Raw genomic sequence first — 19155 nt, 5'->3', positions numbered from 1 at the left:
AAATGTGCGGGAGAAATGTTCTTATAACCATAAGTCTCGCAATAATCAATCTAGCAATTATAGAAACAAGTTGTATGGGCATCAACATTTTTTTTAATATATTTTATTTCCAAAATACATTAATTTGTAAAAAGTATACTTTCAGAACAAACCGAATACCAAATACTTATAGACATTTTCTAAGTACGAGAAAACTACAGCAGCCTTAAGAATATTTACGCATTTGTTTTAGAAATGATGCTACTCACACTCGAAACCGTCCCTAGGTGAGATCATGGGTTGCATAGACAAGAATGTACCTATTAAGAAAGAAATGAACGTGCATCTCTTTTTAATAACAGATAGAAATATTTTTTTATCTTTCATATTGAGCATTGTTAGATAAAAGAAATAAAAGTTCGTTTTGGGGAAAAAATACTTATAACAACAAAAACAATGTTTTTTTTAATGGTGGTTAAAATTCTATGATGAGTCAAATAAGAAAAACAAAACTAGACCTATCTATGTACATTGCGATACATGACGATGTATCAAATATTTATACTTACATGATGAGTAAAGATTATGAACAATTTTGATATAGTAGATGCAGTCATACCAGTCTTTTGTTTTGATGATAAAAATAATAATAAATATTATCGTTATTATTTGTTAAAACTTAAAAAGTTTTTATTTTATTAAAATCAATTAGTACCTGCCGTCAAGAATAAGCGTTGGCATTTCGGAAACGCCGCAGGATTTTATGAGCTTTAAAAATCATGAAATTATAGTTTTAAAACTAGTGAACTATATTTTTTTTCAGTAAGACTAAAATTTGTAGGTTGTATTTGATTTGCAATTTGCATAATTAAATATCTAACGTTTTTAGTAAATGATTCAGACGCTCTTTATTTTAAATTTAATTATATTTAAAATAAAAGAGTAAAAAATGACAACAATGATTTAAAATGTTATGACGTAAATAACCGGACATTATATAAAACCATAACATTATCTTTTTAAAATTAATACTATTCCATTTATTGTTTAAATAATACATACATACGTATTATGATTACAATTTTTACACTTATTAAAACGATTTTAGGCGGACTTCCAGTGTTTTTTAGACCCAATTAATAAAGGTATAAAAATGAATGCATGTATGCAAGTTTTGGTATTGACATTTGATTATTTAGTTTCACTGAAAATTTGTAACGGTATCGACATTATTATTGGTAATGTGATCAATTAAATTATAAAATGTATTTAGATTAATATATTTCTTGTTTAATATTAAAATTTGTTATATTATGTTTGTAATAAGGTAAGTAATATTATAAAATTTTAATATATTGGTTTGTTCTTTACACAATTAATCAGAATTTGTACTCACCACCAGAAGAAGAATCTAGTGTAAAACAGCTGCTTCGTGATTTAACGATTGCACCTGGAGATGGACCGTCAGGCCACTCCATACGTTCTTCCATAGCTTTCGAAGCACTTCTCTTGAATTGTTCCAAGAAGCTGTCTATTTGCGTCTCTATACTCGTAGGAGAGTTGGCCATCGTTACCACCGAAACACCGAAAACAAACACAACACCGTTTTCCGACTACGACATTTTACAAATAAACTCTAAATATTTTGCTCATACAAGTATTTTTTGTCGCACAATATTGTAAAAATGTACTATTATAGCAATTCTTCATCATTATTAGGCCCTTGTCGTACGAACGCGAATCAATATTTTTTTTTCTTAAGAAATGACACCCCGCAGGCATCAAAGAAACTATTGGGCAGCGAGCATATTTTACTACGGATACCGTTATGCTATATACAGCATCGAAAATAAAGAGACATCCACCGACATCTATCGATCGCTGTAAACAGCAGTTGTACTGGAGTTGCCACTAGCGAGCTTGAATATAATATGTACAAAATGGCTGAATATTTTTATTAATGAGTTTATTAGCGTATTGCTTTATAAATTGCTTATTAATTGCATACAAATAAATAAAAATTGCTTAACTTTTGCTATTTATCATATAATTTAACATTGACACTAACTAGTTACGTATGTGTGTGTAAATGATGACGTATGGTGTGTTTGTGTGCGTGGATGCCGGCGCCGCGAGGGGGTCGCGGTCGTTCGGTCGCGCACGTTGTATGCATTTGCCAGTGCTGCGCGAAGAGCGTGTGTAGTTTGTGGTATTCTTAAGGTGACTCAAACTGTCACGCACGAGACTACACCCGGCCTCAAAATGTCAAGTGAGTCCTGTAATGTAGTATTAAAATATAAATTTAAATATCTAGAGAAAAAAAAAATAAGAATCGATAATAATAACTATTATATTTACTTAAATTATAATTGTTATTAAATGACATGAAGATCGTAAATAAAGGGTAGTTAAAAATATATTTTTTAAATTTTTTATAAAAATATATTTTGCTTTTCTGAACATCATACCAAAATATACTCTTCATTAACTTTAAAAAATAAAATGTAGAAGTTTAGTTTTATATTCTAAAATATTAGTTATTTTAGCAATATTCTAAAACTGTTTTTGTAATGTATGTAAAATCATATGTGCAATTATGTACAATAAATTAGAATTCACTAAAATTGTTTAAATAACAGTATAACTAGCTCTACGTTTCATGCTAAGTTTCAATAGGTATGTGAATAGCTTAATTGAATGTATTTAACGTTAGTACTGAATGGATCAAACACAAATCGGTTATTTTATGTAAAATAATTTATGAGGCAATCATGCATTAATCCGATTAAGGATTAATGCGACTTCCTTTCGGTATACTCGATTTATATTCAATATGTATTTGAAATTACTTTCACATCAGTTGGTATCACTCATTTAAATGTATTAACAAATATGGTTATGAATTAAATTGTTTTATGAGTACAAATGTCAAATACGCGCGTTAACACAACAACACATTTGTTATCAGATAAATTTCTCTGATCGTAAATATACTCATGGTATCGTACGAGTCCATGTTATAAGAGTAGTAATAAATATAATCGCTGATTCGTTATCAGCGGCTAACTGCAATGATCATGACCATGAGCTTCTATTAGAAGCGTATCCAGAGAACGGTCAAGACAGTTCTATTAGTAACAGTAAAAATGTTTACAACAAGAAATTCTCCATTAAGAGTTCATGTTAAGACGATAATCATTTTAATTTTTTGGGCTATTCTAGTTTAATGATACATGACACGTCCCAGAAAAGTTTACTTGACCTTTTTACAACTAATTCGAATATCGACTTCGTATTTTGGAGGTCAGTTTGAAAAAATATTTTAAAAAGATGTTTTAATTTAGATATGCTATCGATTAATAAGAAATGTGCTGCGAATCTTCTGTTTATATACATATTTACACTTATAATTGTTTGCACTTATGTAAGAATATACGTACGTGATCTTATGATGTGAATGAAAATTATTAATATAAAATTGACATTATTTAGTCGACTAGGGATTGCTATAAACTGACGGTTCAATTAATTTCAAATTTAATGTATTTTTAATATTGTGCTAATTATTATCAACCTGAACACCTAATTGAAATTTTTGATATCGTCTGCGGTTTATTTATCCATCCGTTCGCATCATGCGAAAATCGCTCAGCGTATTTTATTAAGGTCAGCATAGGAATAAATGTCCTCGGTCTAAACCATTACAAGTAATAAAAAGAATATCACTGAAATTGTGAAATAACTCAATACTGATTAATTACTTAACACGACTTTTTCAAATATATGACGTTATTTGCCGATATTATCCTGATAATAATTTAAACTCGAGGCCACTCAAATAATCTATTTGTTTCAGTTGAATTATTTTAATTTCATTAATTAAATTGATTGATTGCGTATCTTATAGGTACATTAGTCGCGATATTATAACTACACTAAACCCTGTCTACTCTCTAGTATCAACTTTCTCTAAAGAACTTCAAACACCTATTAATGTATTTCTCCTTTCCATACTGAAACTAACTTTAATTAGCACCACAAACTTCGCTTTACTTGAAATCGCGTGTACAAAAATACACGAAATGTTAACTTAGAAAGTTTAATCCCCGATAATCTTTCTACATGAATGGAATTGCATGTTGGTTTTTTTTGCCAATGTCGTGTCGACATTTGAACAGTGAATGCATGATTACTGCATTCCTTTATTTTGTAAGGCGGTTGAGTGCTCTCATGGTACTATCCCGCCAGACCGGCTGCACCTAAATAGAAACCGCAGGGACATTGCTCCCGACTTCCAGGCGCGTCTGATCCTGCGCCCGCGCCACCGTTAATGTCTCGTGTGCCTTATTGGTATTCCATGTTGCCGGCATTCCTTCTTGTTTCTATTTACATCTCACCCGAAAAAATCTTATAATAATACTACATAATTGTCGAAAATATAACTAATAATTACTAAATATAGGGCCTTGAGATAATATATTTTCCGTAACGAAGCGTACCTATGCAAGTTAAATGAATTGGCAATTTTTCATTATTTATGATTAAGTTTGGATTCGATCGATTATATAAAACTTCTCACGATAAAATATAATTTATAAAATCACAATAATTTTGTTTTCTTATTAAATTTGTAATAAACCTGTATTTTAAATGGTCATTATTATGTTTTAGAAGCAGATGGAAATATATTATTTTGTATATTATAATATTATAGGTTATTTATGCAAAGCTTGGCTATATTTTGTCAGTCTCAGTTATTCAACCTTTATTTATGTTATATTTAAAATAATTTCCGAGGAAGTCAAGAAATATACTTATTTAAATGCTAAATGTTTAATTCTATAATATAACAACTGAACTTGTCAAAGCAATTAATACATAGATAATAATTTACGTATAAATATAGCTTGATTTTGTAATTATTATTTATTATTCTATATTCTCTAAACGATATTATTATAAGAGCTAAGATGGCAATGAAGGAAAACATCGTGAGTAAACATCAGTTAGGTAAAATGCAATTACTTGCATACCAAACCGCATAGAAGCAACGCGATGGAATGAGCTGTGGCAAATTTAGAGGCAATCTATACAAATTGAATTAAGCTTAGAAATTATGAACGCCCGCAATAAATGTCATAATCTCAGTTCAACCATTCGTCTAAATATGAGAATCAATACATAAAATACATACGTTAAGAAATGAAAATACGAATAAAAATAAACATATAAAATACATAAGGAAGTACAGAAAATACTTAAATTGTAATACTCAATTATTTTAAATTTCGAATATCTAAATGCGTACTACCGGGATAAGATTTGGGGATTGTATGATATGTCGACGTCACCGCAACACAGATAGAAAAGACTGATTGTTGGTTTAATTGTGGAATGCATAGTCGTCTAGTCCCGGCCCCAAATATCTGACGCTATCGAGTAGTTTTATTTTCAATTTTATTTGTGTCGCGCTATTTTAGACTAGAACACGAGAAGAACGTGCGGCATCGACTTATCTATTACATGGAGGCGCTGTGTAATGGCCCACGCGGGATACATGCTTTGAGCTATTCATATGAATTCATCAATGCACACATATATACTGTGTTTTAAATATAGTTCCGTTATACGCAATAACACTAAAAGTGTTATGAAAGTTCTAAAAATATATAAAAAACTAGCTATAGTATTTATATGTGTTCTTATTAACAATATCTATAATGCATCCTTATACAAATGTGTCGAATTGAATATTTAAATAAATACCGGTTTTATAATTCACAATTATATGCATTAGACATATATATGCAGCAGACAATGATGAGTAAATTTATTAATAAATTTACGATTATCTACTCAATGTCCAATACATATATGTATTGGACATTGAGTAGATAATCGTTTTAATTCTGTCCTGGGAATATTAAAGAGGAAAAATTTACCTTTAAACTATTTATTCTGATGAATATAAAATCGAAAGTTTTGCATATTAATTTAGAGCTTAGGAAGTTATTTTAGGATAATACGACTATGAGACGACGAACACATCATTTAGAAAAAAAAAAAACAGTTATACGTAAGAGTATTGTTACATTTTTTTAGATGTTTACATTAACATTATAAGAGCAGCAAGTCATGCATGAATCGATTCTGTCATCATTAGTACAAAGATAGTAGTTAAATCCACAGGGAACGCCAAGATATATTGTGTTACACACGTGCCAATATATTTAGTATCATGTAGAGCTACCTACGCGGCGTCATCAAACGTACTGCGCACTTCCTGAATCTTGCCACAAGACTACATCTAGTGAGTAGTGAGACAAGTAATGTGATTTGCGTAGTATCCTAATAATTTCTTGGTATTTTAATATTTTACGTCTTTGGCAATAATAATATATCCATGATACTAGCGATCCGCCCCAACTTTTCACAGGTGCAATGTTGATACTAAATATACTACAGAATGTCTTACAACGTCCACAGTTTTTCAGTCATTAGACAATACAAACCCCTATGTCCCTCCGTTTTAAATCTGTAATATCTTCGAAAATATTAATTAAAGTTACATGCTGTAAAGGTTGATCTAAATGTGTTTATTTACGACGTCACTTCAGAAATCCCTAAAATTATCAGTTTTTCTCTACTATATTGTGCATGTATTATACATATAAACCTTCCTCTTGAATCAAATTATCTATTAAAAAAACCGCATCAAAATCCATTGTGAATTTTTTAAGATTTAAGCATATGTACATAGGGACAGACAGTGGTAAGCGACTTTGTTCTATACTAAGTAATGATGAGGAAAGTTAGGTATAGAATAATTTTAAATTGTTACGTTTAAATAAGAAATTATTATTGGCATACAAAATACATTTTACCGTTTATTTTTTCTAGTTATAGTGTGGTTCTTATATTGCTACTGCAGAAATTTTTTCATAAATTTAATATTTCTTTAATAGATCAAGCATGGGTAACGCTGGCTACAAACGATTCCTACGGCCTTGGAGCGCTGGTGCTGGCGCACTCATTGCGTCGAGTCGGTTCGGCCTACCCTGCAGTGGTGCTTATTACCCCTTCCGTCACCGAGGCTATGAGGTAATCTAGAAAAAGCAATATAAATTCTTATTCTAAGTAGCTATACGGAACAAATTGATTCGATGCTACCAAATTATAGTCAACTGATGATGTATATACTTATTTAAATATGAAAAGTTTGTCTTTAATGTTCTAAATATATATTTTAATATTTAACCACAAAGAAAAGTTATGTACAGTAATTTATTCATAGCCTGACTATTCTATTTTAATATCAATATTTGTATAATTTACAGGAAAATAATTAAAATCGATCAATTAACACACTGTGTAAGTAATTATACAGTATTTATAAAGGAAATGCATCGTATAATTTCCAAAATATCTTGTCTATGCTATGTTAACTGAAAAAAAAAAAATTATGAACGCGACCCTGACTTGTCCTAGTATTTGAAAAAAAAACGGAACACATTTCCGAACAGAACGATATTGCGATTTATATCGTAGTTGATTGCTTTTTAATAACAAACAGGCTAGTTGTAAAAGCCAGTAAAATCTATAGATAAATTTACTTTGGCCTGTGTTTCTGTTGACTCTAATAAAAGAGATAGTGTATTTTGGTCACTACATTCGCCTTCTGGTTCTGACGCCATGTTATTCCATGACGTTACTGGACAAGTGTCCGAGTCTAATTTAGCACGAAAATTACGCAATAATTTAGCGTTAATGCGATATTTAATTTTGATTTTTACTCCAACTTCCTACATTAAATTTGATGATGGAATAACAACGATTTTTACTATCGCGTCGAATCATAAAACTAAACTGTTTTAATACCGTCGATGATTTACTTTAGAAAATAATATAGAAATAAAATAAAATCATAAATAATCTATACTATCATAAATGCGAAAGTAACTCTGTCTGTCTCTCTGCCTGCTGCTCCTTCACGGCCAAACCACTGAATCGAGTTTAATGATTTTTTTTAAAGCTTAACACCAACCAACCAACTACTAAAACGCGAAGGAAGCCGCGCTGGACAACTAGATAAATAGTAAATTCATATGGAAATTTGTTTATAAAAATACGCAATAAATTTCCTCAGGATGTTTTCCTTCACAGATGACGACATGAATTATAAAGAACATGAAAATTCAGTGGTGCTACCTAGGTTTAAATTCATCGGTTACGATTCATGTCTTGTTATAACAGGACCACCATAGCTCTTTAATTTAGGATTTAGGTTCGGGTTCTATCACAGGACTGGTTGAACAATAATTGTGAATAACAACATCTGTTTATTATATCTGTAAATCTGTTTATTTGGAAAGAGCAACTATGCGAGTTTCTTGCCGTTTCTTTTCGCGCGAGACTGCTTTCCGAAACTGTTGTACAGTTTAAATATTGACGATTCAAAACGACTTTATTGTAAAGTTTACTTAAATAAAATACATTTGATTTGATTTTTTTTTTGTTAAGAGATTGCTTTACCACATTGGCTGTGGTGGTTTGACGCCACATTTAGATAAGCACCAGACATTCAATTGCTTTACTTATTCTAACAATTCAATTTACGAATTATGCTGAAGGTAAATATCGTGGTATTATTTTCGAGTGTGTATAACATATTAGTAATATACATAAAGGGTGGGTTAGATATAGCAGCGAGACAAATCTGCAATTATTATCATTTAAGACTTACTGATCTTCGCCTGAGAGCTAATGCTGGCGGTATTCGTCACTATGTTATGTACTATAACAATAATGGATTTTCCCTTAGAGAGCGACTTCGCGCATTATTTGCTGAGGTGGTAGTAGTCAACGTGTTGGATTCTCAAGATGCCACCCACCTCGCACTGCTGCAGCGGCCAGAACTAGGCATCACCTTTACAAAGATCCACTGCTGGAATCTCACGCAATACGAGAAAGGTGTCTTCCTTGATGCTGATACTCTGGTACGTACTGATATTTAAGATAAAGTGTTTTATCGTTAGACCGATTTTCATGCATGTCTTTACTATATATTGACCCATTTATTGTTCGGGAACAAAAACAAAATATTTCATTTGGCATATAGGAACAGAGTTAAATATTCGATATGATATATTCTAGATTTTACAAAATGCCTTGAAAGAAGATTTGATAATATTTAAAAAAAGTCTGTTTAATCTAGGCTAATCTAAAGCTAAAGTATGTAGGAGATATTTTAATGTACAAGTGTTTTCGTAAATACATATAGGTATGTGTATTCTCTGTTTCCTTACTGATTCTTATAGTTCAATAGGATGGTAATCTGACAAGACTGGCGAGAGATTAAGTGGAGACTTACGGCTTTACATGATGTTTTCTGAGGTACAGGGCTATAATTCCACCAACTCCTTAACTCCAGGATGGTACTGGATATTTCTTGACAAAACCCATGAACTTTTACTGGGCTAAATCTGGATCTAAATACGTTGCTTCAACCGTAGTTGTATGTAATATAAACTAGCTACTAGACTTTATTTATAATGTTAATTGAAAATATGGGGAGTATTTTGATTTATGTACGTTTGTTGACATCATTTTGTAAATTATGTCTACAGATGTACATCTATTTATTTGTCATTTGTATGTAACAGAAGATATTGAAGATATATTAAGTATCATTACCAGGATGAATCACAAGGCGCTAGTGTTATACATTACAGTATAGTTTTATTTATTCTAATACTAACCGTAGAGGAATGTTATTCGGATTGAAAAATTATGTAGATTTATTTTAGGTTGAAAACGAAAAAGCGGCTTAGGATTTTAAGAAATGTTTTTTTGGGGTCTATTTGGAAACTTCGTATGTAAATGAATTATAAATGATCATTATACTTAACATTTAATAATTTGCTTAAAAACATGTTTTTTTTAATGTTTGTTACCTCTGAAATTTATGAAGCGATTTGGCCAAAATTCGTTTTCTGTTTGGGAAGGATACTTCCCGTTTGGTCCCATTTAAAATTGAAACTGGTTATATTTTTGGTTTTATATTATTAAAAAGTATCATCGTAAGGGGCTGTTTATTAACTTATTTGTTATTAACTAGATATACCTTGTGCCATAAATGTCTAATAGGTACGACTATATAGTATATATGTACAACTCATGTGCGATAAGCTAGTATTAGGTATTAAATAAAGTAATAATAATATACTTATACAATGTTGTTTTTTATTTTGCTATTTCAATTTTCTTTAATGCATATGATTTCTTTTTATTAATTCCCAAAGATACTGAAATTATATTAGGCCAAAGGTACATATTACTGAAAACAGACAACGTAATGCCATAATTTTCTGTGTCATTATGCAAACTCAATGCAAGTCGTTGTAAAAGCAACAACAAACTTTGACTTATAAGTTAACAATATACATTTGCTTACATAATAATTATTCACACTAAGTACCTAAGTTAATATCTTAGAAAATATTTTATTATTTAATATCTTAGATTTTTTTTTACAGATCATAAGAAAATTAAAAAAAATACAATAGTCTGCAATTTAAAATAATAGGCGTTTTCCTTGGTAATGAGATTGCTTATATCGATTAAAAAAAATCCTCCTGCAGTGGCTCCTAAGTCCGTATGTTTTGTTTCGAAAAAAAAACTTTTCACAAAAAAAATCACAAGTCTTTACAAAAGTTTTTACACGTATTTTGTGTTTGTGAATTATATGGCTTCAAGGATTCAATTCCCGTTGCGAATGGTCGTTGTGGTCCAAATCGGTGAGAAGGACATCATCATCAAATCTTCTTTATACCATTAAAATGTCCATTTGTGATTATTCCCAGGCTTTTGAATATCACTCGTACTATAAACTGACATAACCTACTTGCTATTGATTAATACTAATTGTACAATTGCATTGACTAATGTAACGGGTTAAATGACGAATCAAAGTTTAATAAAGATTAAACATGTTCTTTTTACGACTTGTACAGACGTATAAAAGGCCGTTTACGCCAGACATTGTGAAGATAAATGTCGATTCCCAGCATGTGTCTTATAAAACCGGGTAACTCACCGTGCAAAATGGAACACATTCCTTCTAATTATTTCTATTGGTGCTTGACGATAGTATAAGTGGTGGTTGTTAATATTTATATAGACGAGTTTAAAGAAATTCCTGTCACATAAAATCTATTACTAGTAAATGTTTATGTGATAAGAAAGTCAATGTTACCGGATGCGGTCGTTAGCGCTGTAACACGAGATGATGAGACGCATAACCATGGCCCAAATATTTGTACTCGGTGATTTTGGATAGGATCCAAATCCATAATATACTTTCTTTCGAATTTTACGATAAGATGAAAGCGAAATGTTGACAAAATGTCAGTAGGACTATGAAGAAAATCATTTGCAGTCCATTACGAATGTTGAGTATTCAATTTTTAAGACAATGGACATAATGGACCAATGTTATCGTTATTATCGAGCTGGCTTGTTATTATATTGAGCCAAGCCAATGGCAGGCTCTAAAATAAATTAATTATAAAATTTGCGAGTTTGTTTAAAAATTAACTGACTGGTCTTATTTTGCTTTTATCACATGACTCAAGTAATATTAAATGAATATAAGAAAAACAAAATAAAGCTGGTTAGTGATAATTATAGAATGATGTAGTGAATGAAATATTCTATACGAATTTGATATAAATAAAAACTTTAAATGGAATTATGCGAGGTACGGAGTTTTTTATCACAGGTCAAATGAAGCCCCGATAAAACTATTTGATAACTCATTGTTTGATCACGTGTTTTATGTCGTGTAATGCACATGAAAGTGGGACTATTTCATTTCTAAGGATGCTTTTAATCCTATAACAATTAACGATCAATATCCATACTAATATTATAAACGGAACGGTTTCCATGCCTAAATCGCTGAACCGAATCAAATTAGGAATCCAAAGGAAGTATTCGTTTGCTTCAAAAGTTTAATTTTATGGTTTAACTGTTGTAAGAACACAATGAAAACTGAATTTATTTAAATTTAATAATTATCTACCAAAAATTGACTACTGTTGAAAATATGTTATAAAATTATTATTTTAATTATATTTGGTGATTGTATCAATTAAACGAAGTTGCTCGTATCTTACGTTTGTTTAGATAATTTTATTATGCTCATTTGCAATAATAATAATTAAAAACATATTTCACAAATAAGACGGTATGTTATTAATAACTTATAAAAGGCAATCAAAATTTTCTAACTAGAATTTAGTGCATTCTCATAGTAACGTTAATGAAATGTTTTCGAAGATTATTCCAGCTATGTTTAGGTCTGAGCGAATGACGTAAAGTAAATATAATTTCTATTTCAAGGTCGTCCAAAATTGCGATGAACTGTTCGAGCGTGAAGAACTATCTGCTGCTCCCGACGTCGGCTGGCCCGACTGCTTCAATTCTGGTGTTTTTGTGTTCAAACCATCCGCCGAAACTTTTAGCAACCTTATCACATTTGCATCTGAACGAGGCAGCTTTGATGGTATGTTTACATTCAACAACGTTTGATGTCCTCTAATGCAACATAAATATTTTCATTTTCCATCGTCAGGATTTTAATTGCAATTTTAAGAGTGCTTGTACATTATATGTATATTGTAGTTTCAAAAATACTCGTTTTATTTATGTATAGGTGGTGATCAAGGTCTTCTCAACTCTTATTTCTCGGATTGGGCACACGGTGACATCAAAAAACATCTGCCATTCCTTTACAATGTCACATCGGCCGCATTCTACTCATATTTACCCGCCTTGAAACAGTGAGTGTGTTTGAATATTGAAGATTAGTAATAAATATACATAACTGCAGTATATTGTTAGGATTGAAACGAACTACAGCTTAACTCGGTAATTTCTTTAATTTTCCAGCTTCGGCCAAAATTTAAAGATAATCCACTTTATTGGAGCCGTCAAGCCGTGGCTACAGCAATTTAATTGGGCATCTCGATCCGTTGAAGCGCCAGAACATTTGCGTGATTTCTTGCAACTCTGGTGGGATCTCTTCGTTGCACAAGTTCACGCACAGCTAGATACAAATATGGTAAGTTTTTTTATTTACTTTAGATAAAATCCTTTATTGTCCTTAACTAGTGCTATAAACAGTAATGCTATTAAATTGGAGAGACTTACTGGGCTATTGATTGTTATTGCTATAAAAGCCTTTTTTACTTTTCATTTAACATGGACAGTTCTCTGATCCAAATTTTGTTTATACGGTGTATTTATTATATTGATAACGGCGAAAAAAGTATTGTAAAATGCATAATGTTAAATGAAGCCGTTATTCGATATTATTTCAGTTAACTATATCACATTTGTGGAATGTTTTCGCATTGGTAAGTTATTAGATCCAATATCAATTACCACAATGGGATCAAATGCAATACGGCTTCTAGGATTTCACGGTTCACGACCGCAAATACTTAGCAATACCCTTCATAAAGTCCAATAAGTCAATCCATTCTCATATAAGCGTCTGATCTTGCTCGTACAACATGTGTTCTAAGCATACGCTACAGGATTCGAACATTGAAGAGGAGGTGAGATGAAAAAAATATTTCAACATAGACAAGTGATTTCTTTTATGATTTTTTAAAAGTTTTTATTTACAGTTTTAATTATTTTTTCTGTACATATTACCTTTAGTTTATATCTTCCAAAACTAATGCTTGTCTTTTAAGCTTGTGCACATTTGTAATGCAATTAGCAAGTTTTTAAATGTTTTATGTTAGTTTAATATAAATTAAAAACATTTCTCCAAAATACTAATATTATTCTAATATTTTCAAATAATTTTGTGTGTTTTAAAAAGATCAATGCATTTTGGGTTAGTAGAATTGATGGTGTTGGTATTTTGGTGAAATGGGCATCACTGTACAAACATACAATATTTTAATATTTACAAATTAAACTTAATAATGAATAATAAGCTTGCCATTTCTTTATTTTGGTAAAATTTTTGTATGTTTGTTAAGTAATTATTTTTTAATTCTAGTAATGTTTCCTCGAATTAAGCCATGCACAAAATTTTTAGAATTCTCAGTGTGTTATGCTTTTTTCAAGTTTTTCTCTGCATGCTTAACTACTAAGCTGTTTTATCGCTTTAACCAATAGGATAATATAGAAGACGACTCATCAGCAGTACATGAACAAGAAGTACCCGAATTTAGAGAACCAGTTTTGCATAACATTTATTATGAACCCATACTAGATCCAAATTCTGAATTTCCATGGCATCATCCGGATAATCAAATTTTAGATTCTGAAATAAATGTACCAGAATTTGATCTAAAGCAATTTCACGATCCGTGGAATATTTACAGAGGAAACATTCCGCCTAGTACAGAACAATCTAATCCAACAGAACAAACAATAGATGATTATCAGGATATGAGAAAATATGCATGGGATTACATGCCACCACAACAAGAGCAGCGCGATTTTCATAGTAGTTACGAACAAACGTCCCAGGATCATTGCCAACACGTACACGAGCACAACGAAACAAACAGTCATCACTCTGAACATGAACACCAATCACACTTTTCCTCATTTCATTCTGAATCTCATAATTTTCGTCAGCATTCAGAACATTATAACAATAATAATTCTCAGCAACAATTACAAGATACACAAATTAATACATTACATAACTACGTCGAGCATCAACAAATTAACAACCAAGAGCCACATACTTATCATGATCATCACTACACTTACACTAATCGGTTAGAAAGTAATAAAAGTAATTTAAATGTACAGACTGTTGAATCTCAAAATAATAATCATGTCTCGAATATGTCTTATAATATCCACGATAAAGAAGGATCTAAACAACATAAAAAGAGAGATTGGACCTTTCCTTCTCAGTATGGACAGCAAAACAAAACGGAACAAGTATATACCGTGATGATGGATCACGTCAGATTGCGATGTCAACATACATCAAAAACAAAAGTTAATGGATATGACTCCGATAGCGATAGTGATGTTTATGAGGAACTAAGACCTAGGCACCCATACGATGGCTTTTACTTAAGGCACAGAATGACTATAGACGCACGTGGGCGTAAGGTCTGCATCCATGAAATACCATTTATTCCACGTTCGCCGACACCAGAGAGTTCAGAAGAATTTGAAGATGCTATAGAAACAATCTTAGAGGATATTAACGATAAGACAATAAATAACGAAGAGATTCAAGTAAGTAATGACAAAAAAAATGTATAATAAATTGGTATGTACAAAGAATTATATTACATTTTTTTTTATTTAAGTGCAATAATACTTTAATTAAAATGCATTAGTAGCTTGTTTCTATAATGCATGTGTAACTGAAAGAATTAAAATAACTAAACTGCACGTTGCTTTTTAACCAACCTACCTTTCTCTGTGGTAAAAAATTAAGCTTATAATGGCGAACGAAATCTTAAGCATGAAACATGAAATAATTATATTTTTGTAACTTTTCAGACCGGCGTTGCAGCTAACCTGGCACGTGTAGTTCCCGGCGCACCGTTACAACAAGACGCCGCAGACGAACTAGCGAGGCGACAAGGTTGGGAGGCTGGAAACATAGATTACATGGGAGCAGACTCTTTCGATAATATATGGGCGAAAATATCTCAAACTCTCAATCAACCAGCTTCTCAATCCGAGCAATCATCAGAACCGCAACCTAAACCTGTTGAAGAGACGGTAGCTGTGGCAGCAGTCGAAGCTGTTTCAGAAAAGCAAACATTATTACCTGCACTAGAGAAGGAAGTTACAGCTTCTGCTGCAAAAATTGAGACTGAAGTTCCTAAATCTACAGAGTCTGGACTAGTGGCATCTGTTCCTGTAGAAGTTCCTACATCGACCAAAGAATCGAAACCAGTCGAAATTCCAGTTCCAGCAGACGAAGCTAAACCGTCAGGTAAAATAGAAGAACCAATTCCCGTTCCGGTTGAGATGGCAGCAGAAGTTCCTGAAATAGTGGATGTTGTTGCCCCTGTAGAATCCTCAAGTCCTATTGTTGTAACAGAACAATCTGAGCAATCTGGTATACCAGTTGCCGCCTTAGAAGCGTTAAAAATCGATGAACCACTCCCAGAAGCTCTTCTACCGGTAACAGTTGCAGAACAACCGCCGGTACCAGAGCCAATTCCAGAAGCTCCCCTACCGGTAACAGTTGTAGAACAACCGCCGGTACCAGAGCCAACTCCAGAAGCTCCCCTACCGGTAACAGTTGTAGAACAACCGCCGGTACCGGAGCCAACTCCAGAAGCTCCCCTACCGGTAACAGTTGTAGAACAACCGCCGGTAGCAGAGCCAACTCCAGAAGCTCCTCTGCCGGTAAAAGTTGTAGAACAAGCGCCGGTACCAGAGCCAACTCCAGAAGCTCCTCTGCCGGTAACAGTTGTAGAACAAGCGCCGGTACCAGAGCCAACTCCAGAAGCTCCTCTGCCGGTAACAGTTGTAGAACAAGCGCCGGTACCAGAGCCAACTCCAGAAGCTCCTGCACCCATACCAGAGGCAGCTGAATTAATACCCGAAACACCAGCATCAAAAGCCGAGGCTGACTCTGACAGTCCACCATTAGCTAATACACCATCCAAGGAAGAAATTCCTGAGGCACCAATTGCCAAATGTAAGTAGCCAAAGATTAATAGGTGCCGATTTCGGCTAACCGAACGGCTTTGCATTCAGATCTCACCGAGTTCATTTTGCAGTTTTCATATTCTTGTACTAATATTTTTTATACTGTCATCTTTTACGGGTAATGAATCGAAACTGTAAATAAAATTCGTCAGATCCCGTAAAAGACATAAGTGTTTTTCTTTTGTGCCGTTTTGTGTTTTATCGTTTTATTTTACTGATTATACCTTTCAAAATTCGTTGTTATTTCACCCAGCTACCGAGGAGGCAGCGCAAGAGACGAGGCTTTGATAGAACAGGTAATAACAATATGCAACTTGGACCCAAAACAACTTATGCTGTGCTAGACAATTGTTGTTAATTTATTTAAAATTGCTTTGACAGGTTTCATGTCTTGGTAGAAATCATACATTTTGAAACGGTCTATTTAATGATTAGATTTTGAGTCCAAGTGTAAGCCCCACGTCCATGGATATGAAATCACATGCATACCTATTGGTTATGTTGATGCCTCACCACGACCATATTACACGTTATATTACTCTTATATAATACACGTTGAAGACGTGTATTATGTACCTTGTAAGACTTTTTTATGTTATATAAGTGGTCGTTGTGAAATCAATTCGACTGATTTTCTCTGGGAATGCAACTTTCGTTTTGGTTTATTTGCTTCTCATTATTATCGTTCATCCATTGCAAGGAACATTATTAAATTCACTTTCATAAAACACACTATCATATTCGAGTGAAATCACTATCAATAATTTATGTACTCGTTCGTTATATTTTTAATACAATTAAAATAGCCTTAATATCTATGTAATAGAGTATTGAAAACCACCTTCAACTTCATTAAAGGCAGTTCGCTAGATGCAAAACAAATAATCGTCCTTGTAATGTACAGCTATACTTCGCTAAACTTACACAGTTCTAACTTTCCGCTCGCATCGTTTTGAACTTAACCGTGTAGCTCTGTTTTCCCTAACTTTGTTCCAGGCGCTAACCGAGCTTGCTCTCTAATGTGACCGCCCTACTAACGCCACATCTAACCGAAAGAGAGTATAAAGGCGGGACTAAATTGGTTGTATAGCGGAGGAGCGTCGCAAGCCGGTGGGCAAGTTGCAGCTGCGGCCGCCCGTAGCGACGGACCCGCTGCCCACACCCGACAGCGAGCTGGAGGACGCCGCCACGCTCGCGCACGCCATCATCGCCGGCGAGCTGCGCACGCCCACCGTCACCGCGCCCTCGCCGCCCGCACACTCCCACGCCGCCCCCGCCGATCCCGCCGAACAACTCTCTCGCCTGTCCGTCCAGGAGCCCGAGGTGCCCACCCCACCCGTCGGCTCGGTCGCTCTCTCGCAGATCGGCGTCAAGCCCAAGCCCTCAACTGCTGCCCAGATCGAGTCATCGGTCTCTGCGAAGACTGAGGCCGCTCCGAAACCGGCCGAGGCGTCCGACGCGCCCAAGAAGAAGGTAGTCAAGAAGGTGCTCAAGAAGGACAAAGAGGGCGCGTCGAATGCGGAGGCGCCGGTGCCGCCGCCGCGCAAGAAGGAAAAGAAACCCAAAGAGAAATGAGCGCCCGCCCCTCGCTCCCGATAGTTCCTCTGTGCCATAATTGTAGCCTCACCTCTATGTTACTATTTAATTTAAATTTGCTTTCGTATACGTGTAATCGTTTTATATTTTATATTTGATAATGAATAATACTTAATAATAATACTCGCAACTGCACGTCCGTTATTGAATTAAAATGATGTATCTACGATTTGTAATTTTTATTACATATATTATGTTGATGTTTTTGGTTTTTAAGATTTGATATAATATAATAATTACCAAAGCATGACACATATTTATTAAAACAAAGTGTTATATATTATATATAATATTTGTATTAAAGTATATTTTCAAACGAGGTATTATTTTATTATACTTATGATTTGGCTTTTAGCTTTTAATAATAGGTTAATACTTTCAAAAAGCTACAATCCTGGAATTTTATTGTTATTTCATTACATATTTCCATTCTCATATTTTAAAGTATCATAAAATTTACTCCTTAAAAATTACATTAAAATATAAATCCTCAAGCTATACGTCCCCATTTTACTTTCGAGCTTTTAAAGTTTAAATATAGAAAGAAAATAAGGAAGGTACAAGCAATTTTTGATATATACGCAATATATCAACCCGTACCTGCTTGTTACGTGCTAACTTATTTCTGCTGTGCTGTGGGGGAGTTTCCTGTTGACATGGAAATCTACTAATCTTATAATAATTATGTACCCAAAGTTTTTCTTTTCTGTAACTACTAAATCCTTATAATATGAAATGTTCATATCAATAACTAATGTGTAAATTCAAAAAATAATAAGGAGTATTCCGAGCATAAACTAGCAACGCTATAACATACAATACACAAAAACTTCAGAAGAGATTCATAGGTCTCCAAAA

At 33.1% G+C, this 19155-nt stretch overlaps 2 protein-coding genes across 17 annotated transcripts in view; one reads left to right on the top strand and one right to left on the bottom strand.

The window, feature by feature from the left end:
• The window catches only part of LOC113401434 (guanine nucleotide exchange factor DBS-like), a 79522-nt gene extending 77678 nt beyond the window's left edge, over positions 1–1844 (bottom strand). For 4 of the 6 annotated variants that reach the window (XM_026641377.2, XM_026641384.2, XM_026641385.2 and 1 more), the window contains exon 1: positions 1376–1835. In XM_026641377.2, coding sequence (XP_026497162.2) covers positions 1376–1547 — 172 coding nt within the window. In that variant the 5' untranslated portion in view covers positions 1548–1835. Of the gene's footprint in view, positions 1–1375 lie in introns of all 6 variants that reach the window. The other 2 variants (XR_003369134.2, XM_026641382.2) reach the window with 2 other exon arrangements.
• A 219-nt stretch (positions 1845–2063) lies between these two features.
• Positions 2064–18616, top strand: LOC113401439 (glycogenin-2). 11 transcript variants are annotated; one of them, XM_064218847.1, is made up of 11 exons: positions 2064–2248; positions 6945–7080; positions 8801–8975; positions 12382–12544; positions 12695–12821; positions 12931–13102; positions 14176–15264; positions 15535–16461; positions 16576–16690; positions 16955–16997; positions 17698–17905. In XM_064218847.1, the coding sequence occupies exons 1-10, from the start codon at positions 2242–2244 to the stop codon at positions 16987–16989; spliced, it is 2946 nt and encodes a 981-aa protein (XP_064074917.1). In that variant the 5' UTR covers positions 2064–2241; the 3' UTR covers positions 16990–16997; positions 17698–17905. The 11 variants fall into 11 exon arrangements, with proteins under 11 accessions (XP_064074917.1, XP_064074816.1, XP_064075052.1 ...); XM_064218746.1 differs by lacking the exon at positions 16955–16997 and having other exon boundaries at positions 17792–18616; XM_064218982.1 differs by lacking the exon at positions 16576–16690 and having other exon boundaries at positions 15535–15976; positions 17792–17905.
• Positions 18617–19155: the final 539 nt, after the last annotated feature.

This window comes from Vanessa tameamea, chromosome 2, assembly GCF_037043105.1.
Source record: "Vanessa tameamea isolate UH-Manoa-2023 chromosome 2, ilVanTame1 primary haplotype, whole genome shotgun sequence".
In the NCBI taxonomy this organism is placed as follows: Eukaryota; Metazoa; Arthropoda; class Insecta; order Lepidoptera; family Nymphalidae; genus Vanessa; species Vanessa tameamea.
The sequence above is the reverse complement of the archived record's forward strand: the minus strand, read 5'-3'. Positions and strand labels throughout refer to the sequence as shown.